This window comes from Balaenoptera musculus, chromosome 13, assembly GCF_009873245.2.
Source record: "Balaenoptera musculus isolate JJ_BM4_2016_0621 chromosome 13, mBalMus1.pri.v3, whole genome shotgun sequence".
Taxonomy (NCBI): domain Eukaryota; kingdom Metazoa; phylum Chordata; class Mammalia; order Artiodactyla; family Balaenopteridae; genus Balaenoptera; species Balaenoptera musculus.
This window is the reverse complement of record NC_045797.1, coordinates 13654888-13674678: the sequence shown is the minus strand read 5'-3', so window position 1 is coordinate 13674678 and position 19791 is coordinate 13654888. Positions and strand designations below refer to the sequence as shown.

The 19791-nt window shown below is 49.5% G+C and overlaps 1 protein-coding gene across 1 annotated transcript; it reads right to left on the bottom strand.

Annotated features, from left to right (window-relative positions):
• Positions 1-2237: 2237 nt before the first annotated feature.
• On the bottom strand, positions 2238-17686 carry CD8B (CD8b molecule). Its single transcript, XM_036873570.1, has 6 exons — positions 17611-17686; positions 14068-14427; positions 10896-10985; positions 6322-6411; positions 4735-4771; positions 2238-2410 (listed from the first exon to the last, which is right to left on the bottom strand). The coding sequence occupies exons 1-6, from the start codon at positions 17651-17653 to the stop codon at positions 2398-2400; spliced, it is 633 nt and encodes a 210-aa protein (XP_036729465.1). The 5' UTR covers positions 17654-17686; the 3' UTR covers positions 2238-2397.
• Between the last annotated feature and the right edge of the window lie 2105 nt (positions 17687-19791).

The window sequence follows — 19791 nt, the reverse complement described above, 5'->3', positions numbered from 1 at the left end:
CACGTATTACATTTAAAATGAGAATAATCAATACAGATGTTACAATAGATGCAGGTGTAGTGGTCATCATTTGATGCCAGCGTATAGGCTTCTAGCTCATTCCTTCACAGCTACGTGGAGTCCCTTGCGGCACAATTGATCTAACTGGCTCCTTTTGAGGGACATTTGGATTGGTTCCAATTTTTGGCTAATAAGCAACTCTCCAAGGAACAATTTGATGCATATTTCTTTGCACACATCCCTTTGAGATGTGTTTCTTTAAGATACGTGCTGAAGAGTGAAATTTCTGGTCAAAAGATAGCTAAATTAAGAAAAATTTTTTTGATATTTTGCCATAATGGCCCTCCAGAAAGTAGCAAATGCTCAGTTCCTTCTTCAAAACAAAAGTCAGGTGCTGAGTGCAGACCTCCTCACCGCAGCCCCTGCCGCTGGCAGCCAAGCCTGTGCCAGCTCCCCGGGCAGACGGAGCCCAGGCTGCCTCAGCAGGTGCCTGTTGCACAGAAAACAGAAAGGCACCCCCCAACCTGACCCCCAAACCTCACCCCATGCAAACGCACAAACAACTAAACACAATCACAAAGACAGCAGCTGGGAGATGCAGCTAAATAGCAGAGCCCGTAGCGGGATGGGGGGCCTTGAGATCTGTTCTTACTTCCTCTGCGGACAGGGTAGGAGCCTTCCGGAAGGGTAGGCTGCATGTCTGGGCCTTAGTCTCTTATTAAATAGGGTGTCTCGGAGCAAAGTGAACCCCGGAGGAGTCTGGTCCAGGCTAACCCGGCCCTTTCCCATGACCTGTCAGCCTTGGGAGGCAGCCTGTTCTGTTGTCCTTACAGCTGATGGGCAGAAAGAGTCAGTTTCTCTTGAGCACCTCCTGCATCTATGTCCTTCTAACTCCCACCCACCACTGCTAGCCCTGCTGCGCCCCGACTCCACTGGGAGCCTCTCAGATGCTGGGAGATGGTCACACTGGCCCTTCGTCACAGTCTGCGGCTGCCAGAGGCCTCTGAAGACGGCCTGGTTTGCCATTGCCCTTCTTAAATCCCACCTCCCAGCCCTGGGCTGGCCAGGAAAAGCAGGTGGGACTCTCTCCTCCTTTGACCTGGGCCATGTGCTTCTGTTAATGCAGCCCAAGTTTGAATTCTTCTTTGACTCAATAGCTCTTAAGTTGCTCAAGCCCAGGCTGGGGAACTAAGATATAAGATCCAGGGGCTTTTACAACTCCTCCACCCCAGCTCAGCATTTTCTCCTTGCATCTTTCTTCTCCGACTATTGAAGCTGAAAGACAGTAAAATATTAACGGACATGTGACAGAGACCCTGATGTGTCTCACCTTCTCTTTGGTGCAAGGTCGCTGGCCTCATGGCCAGGAGTCCCTGGGGTTCCATGCTCGGTAGGAGTGAACAGGTGCTAGTGAAGGCAACTTGGGGGTGGGCTGGAGGGGGGTGGCCCCTGGGGCACCTGCTACCTGGCTCTGGGTGCCTTGGGTGCTTCCAAACTGTCCAGGCTTTCTCTCTGCACCTACACGGTGGAGTACAGCATGTTTGGGGGCAAATGAAGAGCTTGATGCAAAATGAAGACATAGTCATTTTAACCTTCTTATCTCTTTTTAACTGAACACCGACATCTTTGCCGCGTAGATGAGCTTTTGTGTGTTTATATCACAGGAGCCATGTGCATCATTTACTCAAGACTTTATTTTTACAACCAAGATATTATCATAACAAAACAGAGAGTAAGAGAAGAAACATACAAGCCATGGGAGGGCAGAAGTGAAAGCTGAAGGACTTCCTGGTGGGAGATCAAGTGGCCTCTTGTCCCCCAAGCCACAAGTTCCAAGCCCCAAAGGAGGTCCTCAGAATCTGAAGTGACCATGGGAGCCAGGTCAGTTCCTCTTGGAAGCCTCATTTCCAGTCTGGGTCTGCTCTCTGGGCCCCTCTGTGAGGAGGGTCAGCCCCAGCCTGGGAAGACCAAAGGGACCCATCCCAGCACCATCCCATGAGAGACTCGGGTCTCAATGTCACTGCCTTACCTAGGCAAAGCAAGGCGGTGGCTGGACGGCCAACACTGAAATTCCCAGCCCAACCCAGGATGAGTACAGGAGCCGGAAGTGGTGCGCTGGGTGCCATTTTGTACTCAATCCTCCAGTGTGCCTTGCAAGTTGCAGAAAGTGCCCTGGGGTTCTGAAGCCTTCTCTCTAAGATTCCCGATGACCATGTAACAAGTTGCTCCCATGCACGAGGCCCACAGAAAGAACTTGCAGTAGTTAAAAGCAGGCAGCTTCAGCAGGTCAGTGACATTTCCATGGTTGAGCATGTCCTTTCTCTCTCATTTTTCCAGATCTCGCTCATCACCGACCAATGTATTTTTGTAGCAGGACACCAAAAACGTATCCTCTGCTCACTTATAAAACCTGAAAACAACAGCAAGCTGTGAAACCACTTATTATCAGGCAAATGCTATTGTATTTCCTGTAAGAGAGATAAATGGCGAGTCAGGTCGCAGGGCTCCACTCCAAGTAAGTAGCCTAGGGCCAAGAGTTTTGTGCTGGTATGTTTTTAGGGCCCATCTCAGTCATTAAAAAAAATTGAAACGCTCAAAAAACGCAGCCCTAAGAATTCTAGCTTTGAATGGTTACTTCCTGCGGTACCTTCTAAGGTAAGCGATTCACCGATGCACGCTAAGGGACCAGAGGAACGTGGCCTGCCGATAGATGATTTTCTAAGGCCAGTTAGAGGCTGGGGAATGTCTGCCCCAAATTGCAACTTGAATTAGTAACAGCTGATCTTTGAGGCCCAGGGTCTATTTCATCCACACCTGGATCATGATAGCAAAACCAGAGGTGGTTTTCAAACATCTTTTTAGCCACGAACCCTTTTGTTCAATGACATTTTAAGGTAAGTGTAATTACAGGCAACGGATGAAAGCAGAGCTGTTCGGAATGAAAAGGGTGAGGGGGCTAGGGTCCCACCCGGGGCCACCCCCAGCCCCTTCCTCGCCTAAGCTGATCCTCAGAACCCCAGGGGTTTGCCACAGCATGAGGTCCTGCAGCCAACTCCTCCCAAACTGGCATCAAATCACTGGGGAACAAGTTAAAATGAAGGAGTGGGTGGGAGGCACAATACAGGCAGCTCCTTGAGGGGGAGTCGTTCTCCACAACAGGTCACCGCAAGGAAGATTCTGAACAGAACATTCTGGAGGTCTAGAGTTAGACAAATACACTTAAGTTACTGTCTCTTAAGTACGGGGTAGTTTCTAAATCCAGCACGTAAAGTGAAAATTGCACACCATCAAAATTACCATAGAAATTGCCCATGAAATGCAGCAGGCATGTTTAAGCAACTATACAATACAATGTATACAAATATATACAAACACAATGTGTGTAATAATGTAGAGCAGACAGTATAGTGAGCATATATGAGCATATACTCATTTCAGAGTATTTAAAAATACATGTTATGTTGTTCACCTGAAACTAATATAATATGGTCTGTCACTTATAATTCAACAAGAAAACATGTTGTTTCTTGGTTGTTGGGCTCATAAAGTTGCCTTTTGTAAGCAACATGAGCTGCTGCCTTGACTCCAAGGATCCAGGGGCTGTGCACTTGGTGCTTCTTCAGTAAGTCCTTACAATAACCATGTGGTTGGTACTGTTATCCCATTTTACAGATGGGGAATCAGGGGCTCAGAGAGGTGAAGTGACTTGCCTACAGTCCCAAGGCTGGTGAGTAGCAGACAGGACTCAAACCCAGATCTGCCTCACAACGGAGCCAGAGTTCTTGATCGTCAATCTAAGATCGGGGGCTTGCTTTCTTTTTTTCAAACACTCTACATAGAGGGGGGGTGTAATTAATGAGATAGGTAGATGTGAAACAAGCTCTATTTTGAGGCAGAAAAGGCAGTCCAAGGACACTGCCCATGGCCAAACAGGGGTCCAGAGCCCTTGAGTCTGGGAGCCTCAGGTAGCTTTGGCCTCTGCCTTGGCTTCTGCTGGAGCTTACCCAGCTCAGTGGGCCTAAGCAGCGAGCCTTGTAGCCCCTGTGTCTATGTGACTCAGCCAGTGAGTTTGCCAACTCCTGGGACCCAGGTGGGGTCAAGTCCAACACACAACACCAGGAGGGAAGGAATTCCACTGGTGGAGATGCTGGTCTTGGGGTGAACCGACTTGTCTTCGAGTTCGAGGCTGTTCTCTACTGTCCCAAATGCTTTGAGCAAGTCTTGATCTGTAAAAATAACCCTCCTATGTCATGCAGGACCAAGTTGAATGAAATAACGGGTGGCAAAAAGTTTGGGATATCTTACTGGTTCTACCCATGCAGGAGTTGATTGTTTATTCAATACCTCGTAATAACGTATAATGGAAAAGAATCTGAAAAAGGATATATATAACTAAATCACTTTGCTGTACACCTGACGCTAACACAACATGGTAAATCAACTCTACTTCAATAAAAAAAAAAGAGTTCACTATTATTCTCAGGAGAGATAAGAGCTAAATCTTACTATACTTGACATATACTTAGATGACTAATCAGTATTCCGTTTGCTTAGGTTCTCTCTTTGCCTGAACTCCATGAGCCCATCTATTTATACAGTGTGTGATTGTTTTGAAGGTGGTGTCTGTCTGGGGCTCTCGCAGTTGGAGGCTGTGAGTACCAGCAGGGACTGAGGAGGCCAGGGCCACACTCAGGGCTGCGGCCCAGGCAATTTTCCAAGACCCCAACCACTTACTGTTTCAGGAGGCGAAGCCGAGCTCTCCTCTGCAGGCCTGGAAGGAGAAAACAAGACCGCTGGTTGGCATGGACTGTGAGCCACTGACACCAAGCCCCAGAGAGGGAGGAGGGCAATGAGAGGGGCAGCTGACACCTCGGACCACTTCCTTGGTGCCAGGCTCTGCTCCAGACACCTCATGGGTTTTAACTCCCTTACTGCTCGTGGCAAACCTAAGAGTTGGTACTCTTATTATCTCCGATTTGCATATGGGGAAGCTGACGTAGAGAGTGAGTGTGTTACTGAGTGACCTGCCCAAAGTCATGTAGCTAGTAAGTGGCAGTCTGTGTGCCCTTAAATGCGCCACCTTGCCCTTCACAGCAGGTCAGGATGCAGAGGTTGTACAGACAGGTGGTCTTAAGTCAGAGCATGTGTATTCTGGGGAAGTGCAAGATTTCCCCCTGGGACGAAGGAAGGAAGGAATGAGCATGTCTATTTACATGTTTATCTCATCCTTTTTATTTTTGAAGCACATTTAATAACATACATAGACTATTAAATAAACACAGCTAGCATAAATATTAATCATTTAAGAATATAAATATAGTTATAATTATATATTAAATATATACATACATAATATATTAAATAAATAAATACAGCTAATTGAAGTTAGGGTTTATAATTAAAAGATTTTTTACTGATGAGGTCCTTGATCAAAAAAGTCTGCAGACCACTGAATTCTAATGGTTCTTAGAATGGAATAAATGGATCCCTTTTTTGGGGGCGGCAATTGTATGCAAAAATGTGCACATGGTGCATTTCTCTGCAGAGAGGGTCCATATTGCCATCATACGTTCAAAGGGGTCTGTGACCTATGAAAGAGCCACTGATCTAGTCCATGTCCTTGTGGGCCACCCCGTCCCATTTCACAGAAGCCCAGAGAGGGTAAGTGACTTGCACAAGGTGGCACAGGTGAGCAGAAGAGTCAGGGCTAGAGTCTGGGGCTCTGGCTCTTGGCCAGCTGTGTGGGCCTCCCCTGAAGCTCCCGGGGGGCCTGTAGAAGGAGGTGATCCCACCTCTGAAGTGACCAGGTGCAGCAGGCATCTCTGAGTTTCCCCACAGCCTCACAGAGGGGAGGATTTCTAGCTTCTGGGAACATAACCCAAACCCTACCGCAATCTCTGTGCACTGCTTCCATCCCAACTGCTCACGCGTGTTCCTGATTACTGAGCACATGCCCTGAGCTGGGCACTTGGGCAGGACTTTACAAAAGCAGCCCTGGGAAGTAGGTAACATGGTTATCCGGGGTGAGGCAGCTGAGGCTCAGGGAAGCCAGGGCATATGCCCAAGGTCACTAGATCAGGAATCGGCAGAGTCGGATTCAAATCCAAGTTTCTCTGACTCCAAAGACAGGGTGTTCTCTGATCCCTGAAGCTTGGCCTCAGGCCAAGAATCACTTCTTGGAGCTATCATGGGTTCGGGGTTGGAGGGGCAAACTTCCACCAGGCTGCCATCTGCCCTGCTTCCCTAGAGAAGGAAGGACCCACGGGGACACCTCCAACAGCAAAAGGGGTCGCCATGACGGCCCAGGAGGGCACAACTTACAGTGTAGGTGAATGGCCACGCCCAAGGACACCAGCAGAACAAGGACGACAGCCGCCAGTAGGCCGACAACGAGGGGGGCACAGGACAGGCCTGGAAAAGACACGCATATTAAATATTTGAGATGTGCAGATGAATACAAAGAGGGAAAAATCAACCGGAAGCCCCACCTCCCAGAGAATACGCTGTTTACATAGTTCCTTCCAGTCTTTTTTCTAGGCTCTTTAAACACATTGAGATCATTTCATATATAAAATTTCATGTCCCACATGCAAATTTTAAAAATTAATAAACTCAGGAGCTATTTATGTTCAAATGAGATAGACAATTTGCATGCCTGGTAATGCCTGACAATTTGCATGCCTGGTTATTTATTTTTAAAACTTTTAATTTCAGAAGAAACACCCGAATATATTTTCACTGTAAAAGATTTAAGTATACGGTTAGAATGCCCCTTGGCATCCCAGCTCCTTCACAGAAGTAACTGCCATTGTTAATTTGCATGTACACATACATAATTTACATAGATACATCCCATATAGCTTTTAAAAATACAGAGGCTTATATAGTACAAATTGTTCTGCAAGCAGGTTTTTTTTTTTTCTTCACTTAAACATGCCAGCACGTTCGTTTTTTTTAACGGACATTTTGTTTGTTTCCTGTGTTTTACAAATACCTCTGCAGAAAACATCCAGGTGCATTTCTTTCCTTATGCAGGAGCCTGCCGGAGGCAGATACTGTAAACGAGAACTACTAACCATAGACTATATCCATTTTCAATTATAACAGATACTGTGAAATGCCTTCCAAAAGAGGCTGCAGTGAATTCCATTCCTAATCACCAGCTGTGCACCCTGCCGACCCTTGACATTATCAAAGTTTTTAGTTTTTGCCAGTCCAGTGGGTGAAAAATGATATTTCACTTCAATTCACCACTTGTCAACTTCAGCCTATTTTCATATATTGGCCACGTATGATTTTTCTTCTATCAGTTGCCTATTTGTTCCTTTGCCCATTTTGTATGCTATGTAAACAGCAGAGCTTATGTCATCGATGCTCCAGATCCTTCTCTGGCACCCTTCGTGTCCCTATGGCTGGTCCCTATGAGTAGCTGAGGGAGCAGACCCAGGACCCATGGGTGAAAAGGGAAAAGCTGCAGATTTGGGCTCAAGGTTAAAAAAATCAGAAAGAGTTTTCGATGTCAGGGAAGGGGGAGAATGTTTACTGAAGACCTGTTATGTGCCAAGGATAGTACTAACTACAAACTTCCATCTTGTTATTACTGTCATTTTTATCTCATTTTACAGTTTAGAAAAACCAAGATTCAAAGAAGTTCAATTACATGCCCTAGGTCACCTGGATACTAAAAGGCAGGGCCAGGATTTGGACCCAGATGCCCCGAGTTCTACAGCCCCTGCCAGTCCCATCGTGACAGCTTAGGGGCAGGAGAGGTGGCGGAAGGGATGGAGTGGGTTGCTCTGCGGGCGGGAGCCTGCCATCGCCAAGGCTGCACGGTGCCACGTGGAGAGGAAGGTTGGGTGAGAGGCCCTTGGAAGTCCTTCCCGCCTCTGATGTGTGAGCGTTTCTGTCTGCCTCCCTCTCATCTCCCCCATGTTCTCCCGACCCGGAGGAACCTCAGAGACATGGTGCGAAGTGAAAGAAACCAGGCATGAAAGACCACGTATTCTGTGACTCCATTTGTATGAAGTGTTCAGAAGAGGCAAATCTATAGCAACAGAATGTAGATTAGTGGTTGCCAGGGGCTGGGGTGGGAACAGGGATTAGCTATAAACAGGCACAAGGGCTCTGACAGTTTGATGGAAATGTTCTAAAACTAGATCGTGGTGATGGTTGTATAACTCGGTAAATTTACTAAACATCATGGAGTCATGAGCTTAAAATGGGTGAATTTTATGACATGCAAATTATGCCTGGATAAAGTTTTAAGTAAGGGAGGTGGACACAGGCTTCAGGGATAGGGGAGAGGGGTCAGGGGGGGCCTCCTGAGCTATGACCTGAACTAGAGGCCAAGAGACAGCTACCGGTCCTCGGGTCCTCGGTGAAACGCGATCACCTACCAGGAAAACTGCCGCTTCTAGTAAAGGTGGCGAGAAGCCTGCTTGGGCAGGGAGCCAGCGGCCAGAGACACACGGGCGACACTCAGCCCCACCTTCTTTGCCTCGCTCGGGTCTTGGGGTCTCCTGAGGTCTGTATCTCACCACACTGTTCCTGTGACAGCAGTTTAGAAATTGTCCCCCAGCACCTCCCCAGCTTGTCTCAAGGGGAGCAGGCCCCTCCCCATGGTGGCCTGTGGGTTTCTTTCATGATAACAAGCTCTGAGCTCAGTCTAGGTGGCCCCGCCAAGCTGAGCACCTTGTGTATAGTATCGCATTTTATCCTGCCTTCCCTGCAGCCAGGTGAGCATTCCCACTTGACAGGTGAAAGAAACTGAGGTTCAGAGAGGCTGAATCACTTGCCCAAGGTCGCACAGTATAAGCAGCGGTAGACAGGGATTCAGACGTAGGCCTGGCTAACTTACCACTAGGCTACACTTCCCCATGGTCCCCAACCCCAATACAACCTCCACCTACTCCCCTTGACGCCCCTCCCCCCAACTTGGCCACCTTCACACACATCCTGGTTATTCTCAATAACCTACTAATGTTGGAATTGCATTTTACCCTGGGATTTTACTGAGGGTTGATATCAGAAATGATGCAAAAAATTTGAAGACCATTTTTCCATCATTTATAAAGTGCTACTGAATTCACTATCGTTCAGCAGTCCTTACATAAGAATGAACGGGGCAGATTTTTTTCTAGAATTTAGCGCCAGGATGAAGGCTTTGATGCCCGGGTTGTTTCTTTATATCATTGTGGTGGGAGGAGGGGTGTTAGTGGTGCCACGTTACTTGGGGTCTACTCTTTGCTTCACTGGGTTTTTTGGGCTCCTCCAGAGCCAGGGCACAGACCCAGGTTCTGCATCCTCATCTTAGTGCCTCTACTGTCTTGGCCTTTTGTGTCCTTTTTTTGGTTATACCCTGCCTGAAATCCTTTAGGCAAAGTTGGGGGGCATACTTTATAAAATGAGCTCATTCTGTCTCCGCCTTTACGTCCCCTAAGACTTTGTCCTTCTGTACATGGTTTCTGATTTGCTTTTTACTGTGAACTCATGTGGCAGCTTCCCTCTCCCATCCCCTGGATCCTGCTAGATGCCTCCCCCCAGACTCTTTCTGATACTTTATATAAATATTTAAGACAAAGCAACACCAGTAGCATGAGGCGGCCCTGGTGTGGCTGCTTGTGGTTTGTCCTATGGGTGGGAGCAGCTGGCACTTTCTTTTTGTCACCAGTAACTTTTGGGGGACAGAGGTCAGTGTTTTTCCAGAAACACGTTTGGCTGATGGGTTCAAGGCAAGTGTGTGTGTGCGTGCATGCGTGTGTACTAAGCTATGGTGTCTGGTGCTTGTAGCACAGAGCAGTGAGTTGGTTCACTCATTAGTAAACATATATGAAGCACACACTGTGTGCTAGGTCCTCTATTAGGCATCAAAACTGGGGAAGGTTAAAGTGCTGGCCCTTTGTCTTTTTTTTATTACTTTTTATTGGAGTATAGTTGATTTACAATGTTGTGTTAGTTTCTGCTGTACAGTAAAGTGTATCAGTTATAATAGGCATATATCCACTGTTTTTTAGATTCTTTTCCCATATAGGTCATTACAGAGTATTGAGTAGAGTTCCCTATGTTATACAGTAGGTTCTTATTAGTTATCTATTTTATGTAGTGTGTATATGTCAATCCCAAAGTGCTGGTCCTTTGGGTTGAGTTTTTTGTTTGTTAACAGCTCTATTAAGATATAATTTATATATTGTAAAGTTCACCTGTTTAAAGTGTATAATCTAATGGTTTTTGTTATATTCACAGAGTTGTGCAACTATCGCCACAATCTAATTTTGAACATTTTAATCCCCGCCAAAAGAAATCCTGTGCCCATTAGCTGTCTTCCCCCCATTCCTTCCCCAAACCCCCAGCCTTAGGCAACCACTAATCTACTTTCTGTCTTCAAGGAATGTCATATTCTGGACATTTCATATCAAGGGGATCATATAATATATGGTCTTTTGTGACTGGCTTCTTGCACTGCAAAATATTTTCAAGATTCATCCATGAGGTAGCATATCAGTACTTCACTCTTGATTATGGCTAAATAATATTCCATTGTATGGAGAGTCCATATTTTGTTAATCCATTCATCAGGTGGTAGACATTTGAGTGGTTTCTACTTTTTAATCCTGCTAGGAACATTTGTATGCAAGTTTTGGGTGGATGTATCCTTCATTAAGTTTTGTCCTGTGATGATTTGGGAGTGTGTCCCCCACTAGAGTGTGAGCTGCTGGAGGACAGCACTGCTGTCACACTCAGCTCCCTCTCAGACCCCAGCTCAGGGCTAGAGAAACAGGCTGGAGTCCACACTTGGGAAGGGCTTGCGGAAGGAAGGAATGACGAGAGGGAGGGGTGGAGGGAGGGAGAGGGTCTGCTGTGCTTCTGAGGATCCAGGGGTATATGGGAGAACTCACCCTTCCGGGTCACCAGGTTTGGGAACCGGAACACTTTCTTCTTGGGAGTGGTCTTCTTGGTGGGCTGCGGAGTGGTGGGAAGGACATCAACTACAAAAAGCAAGACACGTGTTTTAGCCAGGTAAACAGCGGGTGGATTCAGAGATAAAACTTACAATTGCACATCTTACATCCAGGTACTAAAGTCCTTCTCAGTGTTCCCTAGGCTGCTATGGGGCTTGAAGGTCACAGATCACTAGGATTTTTGATCTACTTCCCCAACTCTCAGATGAATCTGAAGGCCTAGGGATGGGGGTCTGTTTGGTGTCCTGGAGAGAGGGGCTCTGGAGCCACCCAGATGCGAAAAGAGCCCCAGAACCCCTGATAAACCACTGCGTGACTTGGGGCAAGTCCTATCACTTTTCTGTGCCTCAGTTTCCCCCATTTTAATCCAGTGTCACGTGCTGAAGTGTTGGGACAGGGCAGAGGGACAAGCCCACAGGGCAAAGGGAGACACCTGAGGCTCGGAGATGCTAAGGGAGGGGGGACACCGGGCGCCGCTGAATCCAACCCCTGCCTCTGAGGGTTGGGGAAAGACATTTCACTGAAATGATTTTCTGCAAAATGGTAGGAGAGGGAATCGGGTGACACCATGAACTTGAACTTTAGAGTCAAGGGCAAAGGGAGGGGCAGCCAATGTTTGGTCATTTGGGCCTGGTAGCTTCCATGTAAAATGTGGACACTTCAGACGCTCCCTGCCCTGATCCATGAGCAGTAGAGAAAACGTGCCCCGCTCTGCCCGCTCCATGAGGTTTCTAGAAGAGCCAACTAAGCAGAATTAACCCTTACCAAGCTCCCACCTCGGGCTAGTGCCCATGCCAAGAGCGTCAGCTTAAGCTTATTGAACCTAACAACGCTGGGGACTGGCACTCTTTTCCCCATATCTTATCTCCAAAGAAGCCTAGGCTCAGAAGGTTGAAATAAATCACTTGCTCAGAGTTCAAGAGCCACGGAACGGCAGGGCCGGCATCTGAGCCAAAAGATGCCTGTCCTAGGCGCTCACCCCGCACACCGCCTCAAGAGCAAATGCGATTTGACAAAAAGTTAAGCACATCAGGTCATCAGAGTGCTGAGGGAAACTATTGTAAAAGGGGAAAACAGCCTCAGTCTCTTGCTCCGAAAGCCTGGGAGGAGCTCAGCCCTCTGCGGCGGTGTTTTGACCTTCCATTACCCCCTTTAGTCCTCACTGCCTGGGAAGTGTTCATTCCCCTACTTCCTACACGTGGAGGCACAGAGGCTCCCAGCGGGGCAGTGGGGGCAGCCCTACAGGACTTCGTGCCCTGCCTGGGCACAGGGGCCTTAGGACGGATGGGGGGGTTTGTGGGGAGACTTGTTCTATTTCAATGTCTTCTTGCCTAGAGGCAGGTCCCCTTGATTCTTCCTGATACCACTCCGCCACACCCACTTCTCCCCACTTCTCTCCTCTTGGAAAGGGGCAGGAGTTTTGAGCCCATGGTGTCTTGAGGGGCCTGAAAAAGGCCCATCTTCCCCCAAATACTTTCTCTACCATCCAGGCTTCCTCCTTTAAAATGTACTGACCTTCTGGCAGGAGGGCAGGCTCTGACTCTGAATACCCCTACCCTGCGGAGATGATAGGGTTGCCGGCACGTGTTTTGGGGAGGGACTGCCATTCCCGGGGAGCCAGGCAGTGAGAGGGGTTTGGGAAGATCAAAGCCAGGAGTGAGCGGGTGGTGGTACACGTGGCGGGAATCTTCTGAAAACCAGTTTTGCTTATTTCACCATCCACCTTTCCTAGACCCTGAAATCTCATGAGTGGGCAGTGTGAGGCTTATAGAGACAAAAACAATAAATCAAACCCAAACCCCAAACTCACAAAAGCCCAATTTTCAATACAAGAATCAGTTGACACCCACCCCTCCAGGGATGCCTCGGCTTCTTGTCGGGAGAGCTCTCCCTACCTTCCCCACCTCCTGATTTAAGACCTGAGGTTGGTGACATGTGACGAGGGCATCAATCTGGTTTGTGTCTTCCTGATCATGTCGTTATGCCTGCACCTCCCATGCTGAGTGGTCTAATTCCTGGGGGTCCCCTTGTCACTCTCAATGCCCCCAGCCTGAAAAGATCCCAGGTGAGTGCGAAGCAAGACAGTGGGAGGCCCACTGGGCGTTGGCCTTGGCCATGGGCTAACCTGGGGAGGGGGCCCTTTGAGAATTCCTTCACACCCTTGATAGTTTAACCCTCACCATCCAATATGTCAGCCACCTGCCACGTGTGCTACAGAGCACTTGAAACGCGGCCAGTCTGACCCGAGATGTGCTGTACACATAAATATCGAGCACTTAGTATGAAAAGCGAATGTAAAATATTTCAGTAATAATTTGTATACTGATTACCCATTGAAATAATAATATCACTGATACACTGGGTTAAATAAAATATATTATTTAAATTAATTTTACTTGTTTCTTTTGATTTTTTTGAACATGGCTATTAGAAAATCTTAAATTACATCTGTGGCTCGAAACATAGTTCTACTGGACATGATGACTTAACTCCTGAGGAACTGCAGTTTCTAAAGGCTGGAGGGAGTCATGGAGGCCCTTAGCAGCCGCACAATACAGATGGGAAAACTGAGGCCCAGGGAGGGGAGCGACCTGCCCACAGGCACTGGGTAAATTTGCAGCAGAATTTGCAGCTGGGTCTGGGATCCAGCCTCCTCACTCCTTGCAACTCTGGGCGTGGGTTCAAGTTACGGGTTCCCATGCTCGTTCTTTCCCTGTGTGCACACTGGGAGGGGATTTCTGAGACCACTGGCAGGTCTGGGGACTCGGCCCAATCCAGCCACAGCCTCAGGTGAACGTAGAATGGCTGAAGGACAGTTCTGCCCTGTCTGCAGAAGAAGCAGCGGCGCTCCTAAGCCTCCCATGGGATCAAACAGCACCTGCCTCCCAGGGTGGTTGACAGCACTGAGTGAAATAACTACGTACAACACTTGCACCTGCTTGGCCCTGGGTTACTTTTTGTTTCTATTAGCGGTAGAGCTGTTGCTCCTGGCGGTCATCCCCTCCTGCAGGGCGGGGCTCACTGAGAGTGGGATGTCCCAGGGCCTGGCACGCACCCGGCGCCCAGTAGGTGCTCCGTGCTCATCTACAGCACTGAGCCAGATCCTTACCCACACTCAGCTGAGTTCCCTTCCCAAAGGTCAGGTCGGGGTTCCCAACCGTCATGCAGAAGTAGACGCCGCTGTCGGAAGGCTTCACACTTTGGAGGCTGAGGGTGTACCGGGAAGAATCTCGAAGCACAGTGAGCTTCTCCTGCTCCACCTCCTTGCCGTGCACAGCCCCTTTGGTGAGATCCCAGAAGGCCAGGAACTCGTAGTGACTGTTAGCGCTCGGGGCCTGGCGCTGCCTCAGCCAGTAGATGCGAGAGTGAGAGGATAAGGTTTTGGCTTCACAGGACAGCATCACTGTCTGGTTGGTCTGAGCCGTCATGGACGCAGGGGTCTGCAGGAGTGCTGAGCTGCCACACAGAGCTACGAGAAACAGAAGGAGCAGAGACCATCAGCACCTTTTCTCGGCCAGGCTCGTGGGGCCTCAGAGTCACCCGTAGTCAAGTATGAGAGAAGTTATGAGAGAGCCTGCCCAGTTGCGGGGCCTGGGGAGATGCTGTGTGAAACGCAGCCGGTGGCCCCAGGACTCAGAGCTCGAGCACCCCATCCCCCATGCGATCATCCACCAGGCAGGTGTTCGTGATGCCAGCCTGACAAAGGCGACAGGGGAGAGAGCGTCATTTGTTGACTGCATGCTTATGCCTGGCTCTTTGCATAAATTACCTCAATCATGCCTCAGACTTACTTTGGGATTTTTATTCCCATTTCACAGATGAGGAACTGAGGCATGATATGACTTATTCAAAGTCCTGCTTACAGCTAGTAAGTGCCCGGGAGTCAAACTCAAGGATTCAGTCTGAAGTCAAAGCTGGTTGCCTTTCATCTTGTCCTGCTGCCGCTCTATGTAGACCTTCAAAAGGCTCCAAGCAGCTGAAGGAGACCCAGGGCAAGCTCAGAATCCCCGGCAGAGCACATGGCCGGTCTGGCCAACCTACAAGAGGGCCAGCCACCGTTTCTGCACGGTGACAACAGCTAGCAAGAGGAACTCACTGTCCCCTGGTAGGCACAATTCTAGCCATTACTCCCCGAGCCCGTAATCAACTGGTCTCTGGATCCCCATTCCCGAGTGGAAGGACAGACACCCAAGGCGTGGCGCTGGGAGTTCATTTCAGTCTCAGATGGGAAGCCCCTGCAGGTAGGGGATTGTTCAGGAAAACTAGAGCAGAACACACAGACCTGGCCCTGAACCCCGTCTGTGCCCCATGCCAGTTGTGGGACCTCAGGCGAGTCGTGGAGCCTGTCTCCTCCTATAAAAGGAGGGCGGCTTGCTGCTGCTGTCCTGCCTGCTTCTGAGGCTTAGAATGTCCAAAAAAGCACTGCCAAGTAGAAAGTGCTATATGTGGGTAAATCACTGTCTGTGTGTCTCACATCTCAGGGGTTGTTACTGGCAGCAAACGAAATCGTAAGGAGAGGATTAGAATGGGTCCTTCACGGCCAAGTCCAACAAACTGAATCTGGCCTGGTAAAGCTTTCATTTTAGCTGCGGGGCAGAGGAGACTGCAGACCAGGGCAGAGACCCAGGAGCACCAAGGTCCAGAGAGGACACAGACCTGGATGGGCAGAGGAGGCCACAGAGTGTGTGTGTGTGTGTGTGTGTGTGTGTGTGTACCCAAGTCTTTCTGAGGTCGTGGCCCACATTCACAATCCTGCCTGTACTTGGGGCTCAGGCTCCCTGGCCCCAGAGTGACCTTCTCTAACACTGAAGAAATGAACTTAAACTTTTGGACTCCCTTCACACTCAGATCACTCTGAGCTTCTGCTGGCACTGAGAATGATAAGGTACCTGGGGCCCAAGTGACTGCTGGGCCTTCTCTCTTCTCCCCAAAAACCATACTGCCTTGTTAGCAGAGTAGAGATTCTTCATTGTTTGCGGTCATTGACCTCCTGGGGGAGATAGTAAGAATCGACAGGGAATCCCCTGGTGGTCCAGTGGTTAGTACTCCTCTCTTCCACTGCTGGGGGCACAGGTTCTATCCCTGATCAGGGAACTAAGATCCCGCATGCTGTGCAGCTTGGCCAAAAATAAATTAAAAAAAAAAAAAAAAAAAAAAAGAATCCCTGTACTGAATATGGTACGTGCATTATTTTCTTTAATCCTCACCAGATCTTTTGGGAGGAAACATACCATTTTACACATGAGGAAACAGAGGCTCAGGAAAGTTAACACAGCTGCTTAACCTTGTAACAGAGGCTGCTTAAGGTCACACAGCCTCTTTGTGGTGGATCCAGATTCAAACTCAGGTCTGGGACCCCAGAACCTGAGCTTTGAGCCACTCCTTGGATTGAGGAAACCTGGATCCACATCATGGGCTCATGTGCACGTAGTGGGGCTGCAAATGAGATTCCAGAAGCTCTACCAAGAAAGCCCAGAGTGGAGAGGGGTCGGAGGGGCCTTGGGCTCTTTGTGTACGATCCTTGCCTGCGTCCTGACTTGAAGACTTCCTGGCTGAGACACACCCTGGTCTCTCTCGAGCCCACTTGCTTTTCAGCCCCTGGAGGCTGAACCCCCGGGCTGTGGCTGAGTCCAGTCTGTGCTCCGGACCCAGAGCCAGGCCTCGCCACACGCATGGTCTCATTTGATTTATTTGATGGTCTCAGTAACCCCGTGACTCCACTCTCAGAGGGACCTGCTGTTTCTAAAATGACCCACAGTAACACTAGTAGCTTTGAATGGCCTAGACTAGCTTCTACTTGAGATGTCGTTGAGCTCATTAGGTCAAAGCCCAGGCAGGCAGGCCTTAATCACCCTGGCGGGAGGATCAGCTTTGGACTTCTTGAACAAGAGAGCAAATCAACCACAGGTTAGTGGGCAGTTTGGGGTGTGGAGGGGTTTCTTCTAAAAAACAGACTGACTGGGCTTGGCCAGAGGGACAGACTCTCCACTGTATTCTAACCCCAACATTCGAACTCCATCCCTGCTTGTTCAGGGAGCCACACTGCCTACGACACCCACCCCCAGGGAGTATTCGGGAAACTGGGGACCCTGAGGGGTACCCCGACACACTTGCCTGAGAACTGGCAACAGCCTGGTATTTGGCGGATTGGGCTACAGATACTTCCCCGGAAGTAATGAAAATATGTCTACAGAACCCTGGGCCAAGCGCCGGTGCACCAAAGCCAGAACTAGGCCCCTGGCCCCTTCCTGGGGGCACATCTCTGCCAGACCTGGACAAGGGCATTTTCCCTTCCTCTCTGGACCTCCTTTCTCTCTTTTCTTCCTTCCCATCTCCTTCAACCCTCCCTCCTCCTCCCGCTCTCCCTCCTCGCTTCCTGTCTCCCCTTCTAGGTTCAGGCTCTGGGGCAGAGGTGGCCTCAGTCCTGAGGCTCCCGGGAGCCCTGGGGTAATGAGTTCCCTGGGAGGTTTTCCACCCCCAGGGACTGTGCCTGCCGGCCGCCTCCCGCCTCCCGGGTGCCACCGCAGCTCCGGGCTCTGGGCTCGGCATCCTACGGGGACAGTTTTCCCAAACTCCACGGCTCAGTCTCTTCCCGGGTCCAGCGAAGCCCATCCGCTCCGGCCCCGCGCGCCCCACGGTCTCCCCGCCTTACCTGCCAGCTGCGCAGCGAGAAGAGGCCAGAGCAGCGGCTGCATCTTGGCGCGCCCGGGACATCTGGTCCCGGCGGGGCTCGGCTGAGATGGTCTGGGCTGGGACCGGGCGGGGCAGCTGGGGGAGGGGGGAGCGGGTAGCAGGGAGGGAGGGACCTGGCGGGGGAGAGGGGCGGGAGTCTGGCGAGAGGATGGCAAGGTCTCTGCCCTCATCCTCCCCGCGTTTCAAAGGTCTTGGCTGCGTCTCCAGTAGGGAGGTATCGCGGCTGCGCTGGCGCCAAGCAATCGCACGTGTGTGATAGCCTCCTGCCCTGGGAGGTCGGAACAGGATCTTCCCTCCATGTGACCCCAGATGAGGCAACTGAGGCTCAGAGAAGTCAGGACGCTCAGGAGGGTCCCGCGGGAGTGGTGGCGGAGCAGGACCCTAACTCCGGTCACTTCCTTCCTTTTTGAGTGGTTATTGACAGCCTCCTGTGTACTCCAGGGCCAGCTGGACCTGAAGTCACCAAGACCCAGGCCCTTCCCTCAAAGGCACACACTTGTGAGGGTGAAGGAAAGTTAACTGACAGTGACACATAGTCTGATGCTGAGGAAGGTGAGCTGGGGCGCCAGCCTGGGCCGGGGGCAAAGCCAGACTTTGACCTTCAGAGTCCGGAAGAGCTGAGGAGATTAGGATGCTGTCTCTACCCACCCCCCCCCACCCCCCAATGTGTAATTTCTGTTAAAATAACACTGAAATGGGGAGGTAGCAGAAGATCAACAAAGATGCCCACCCACTTTGAAGCTGTGTGTGTGTGTGTGTGTGTGTGTGTGTGTGTGAGTGTGTGTGTCCACTCGCCCTACTCTCCTCTCCTGCTGTGCGGTGCCCTGCAGCTCTGTCTTCCGGTGGTGCAGTCAAGCTCTGGGCAGGGAGACTTGTCAGGGTGATCTTGCTGTTCAAGTGCAGGTTAGCAGAGGAAGCGGGGAGTGGGAAGGTGGGGGAGGGATCCAAGGAGGAGAGCTGGGTATGTGAGGGCCTACGGGGCAGAGGGAACCTGGGAAGGGCGGTCGGAGAAGGTCACGATATCAACAAGGACCTAGACCCGCGCAGGCCGTGTGAGTCACCCTAAGAGCCTGGAGTTTACCAAAGAGGGGAATAGAGTGTCCTTGGAGGTCTAAAGCAGGCCATGGGGCAGGGACACTTTCAGCATCCAAAGCCAATCTCCTTTCCAGCCTATTCCTGCCTCAGCTCCCTTACCCATCGCTGGGGACCGGCACTGCTGAGCTGGGTTCAGAGAGTTCAAAGTCACTAGAGGGGGAGTAGCATGTCCTGAGTGTGGGGCTGCTCCTATACCCCAGCCAGAGGCCAGAGTCTCCCTCCATACTTCCTAACCAGGAGCAACCACTGAGGCCTGAGCGTACACAGGGCAGACCTGGGGAGACCACACATTAGTGTGAGCTTTTATTTTTTTGAAGTGAAATTCACAAAACACAAAATTACCATTTAAAAATGGATATAATCCAGTGGTATTTAGTACATTCACGATGCTGTGCAGCTACCACTTCTATTTAATTCCAAATCATTCTCATCTCCCCAAAGTAAATCTCTGTACCAATTAAGCAGTCTCTCCTTATTGCTCCCTTCCCCCCCAAATCCTGGTAACCACTAATCTTCATTTTATCTGTATTGATTTACATATTCTGAATATTTGCATAAACAGAATGGTACAATATGTGGCTTTTTGTGTTTGGCTTCTTCAACTTCCAGTAATGATTTTGAGGTTCATCCATTTTGTAGCATGTATCAGTACTTCATTCCTTTTTCATGGCTGAGTAATATTCTGTTGTACATATATACAACATTTTGTTTATCCCCTCATCTATTAATGGACATTTGGGTTGTTTCTACTTATTTGGCTATTGTCCATAATGCTGCTATAAACTTTCTTGTGTAAGTATGTATTGAGTACTTGTTTTCAGTTCTTTTGTGTCTATACCTAGGAGTATAATTGCTAGGTTATATGGTAATTCTGTGTTTAACTTTTTGAGGAACTGCCGAACTGTTTTTATAGCAGCTGTGCCATTTTACATTTCCACCAACAATGTATGAGGGTTCCAGTTTCCCTGCATCCTCACCGACACCTGTTACTTTCTGTTCTTTTTTTTTTTTTTTTTTTTTAAATATATCCATCCCAGTGGCTGTG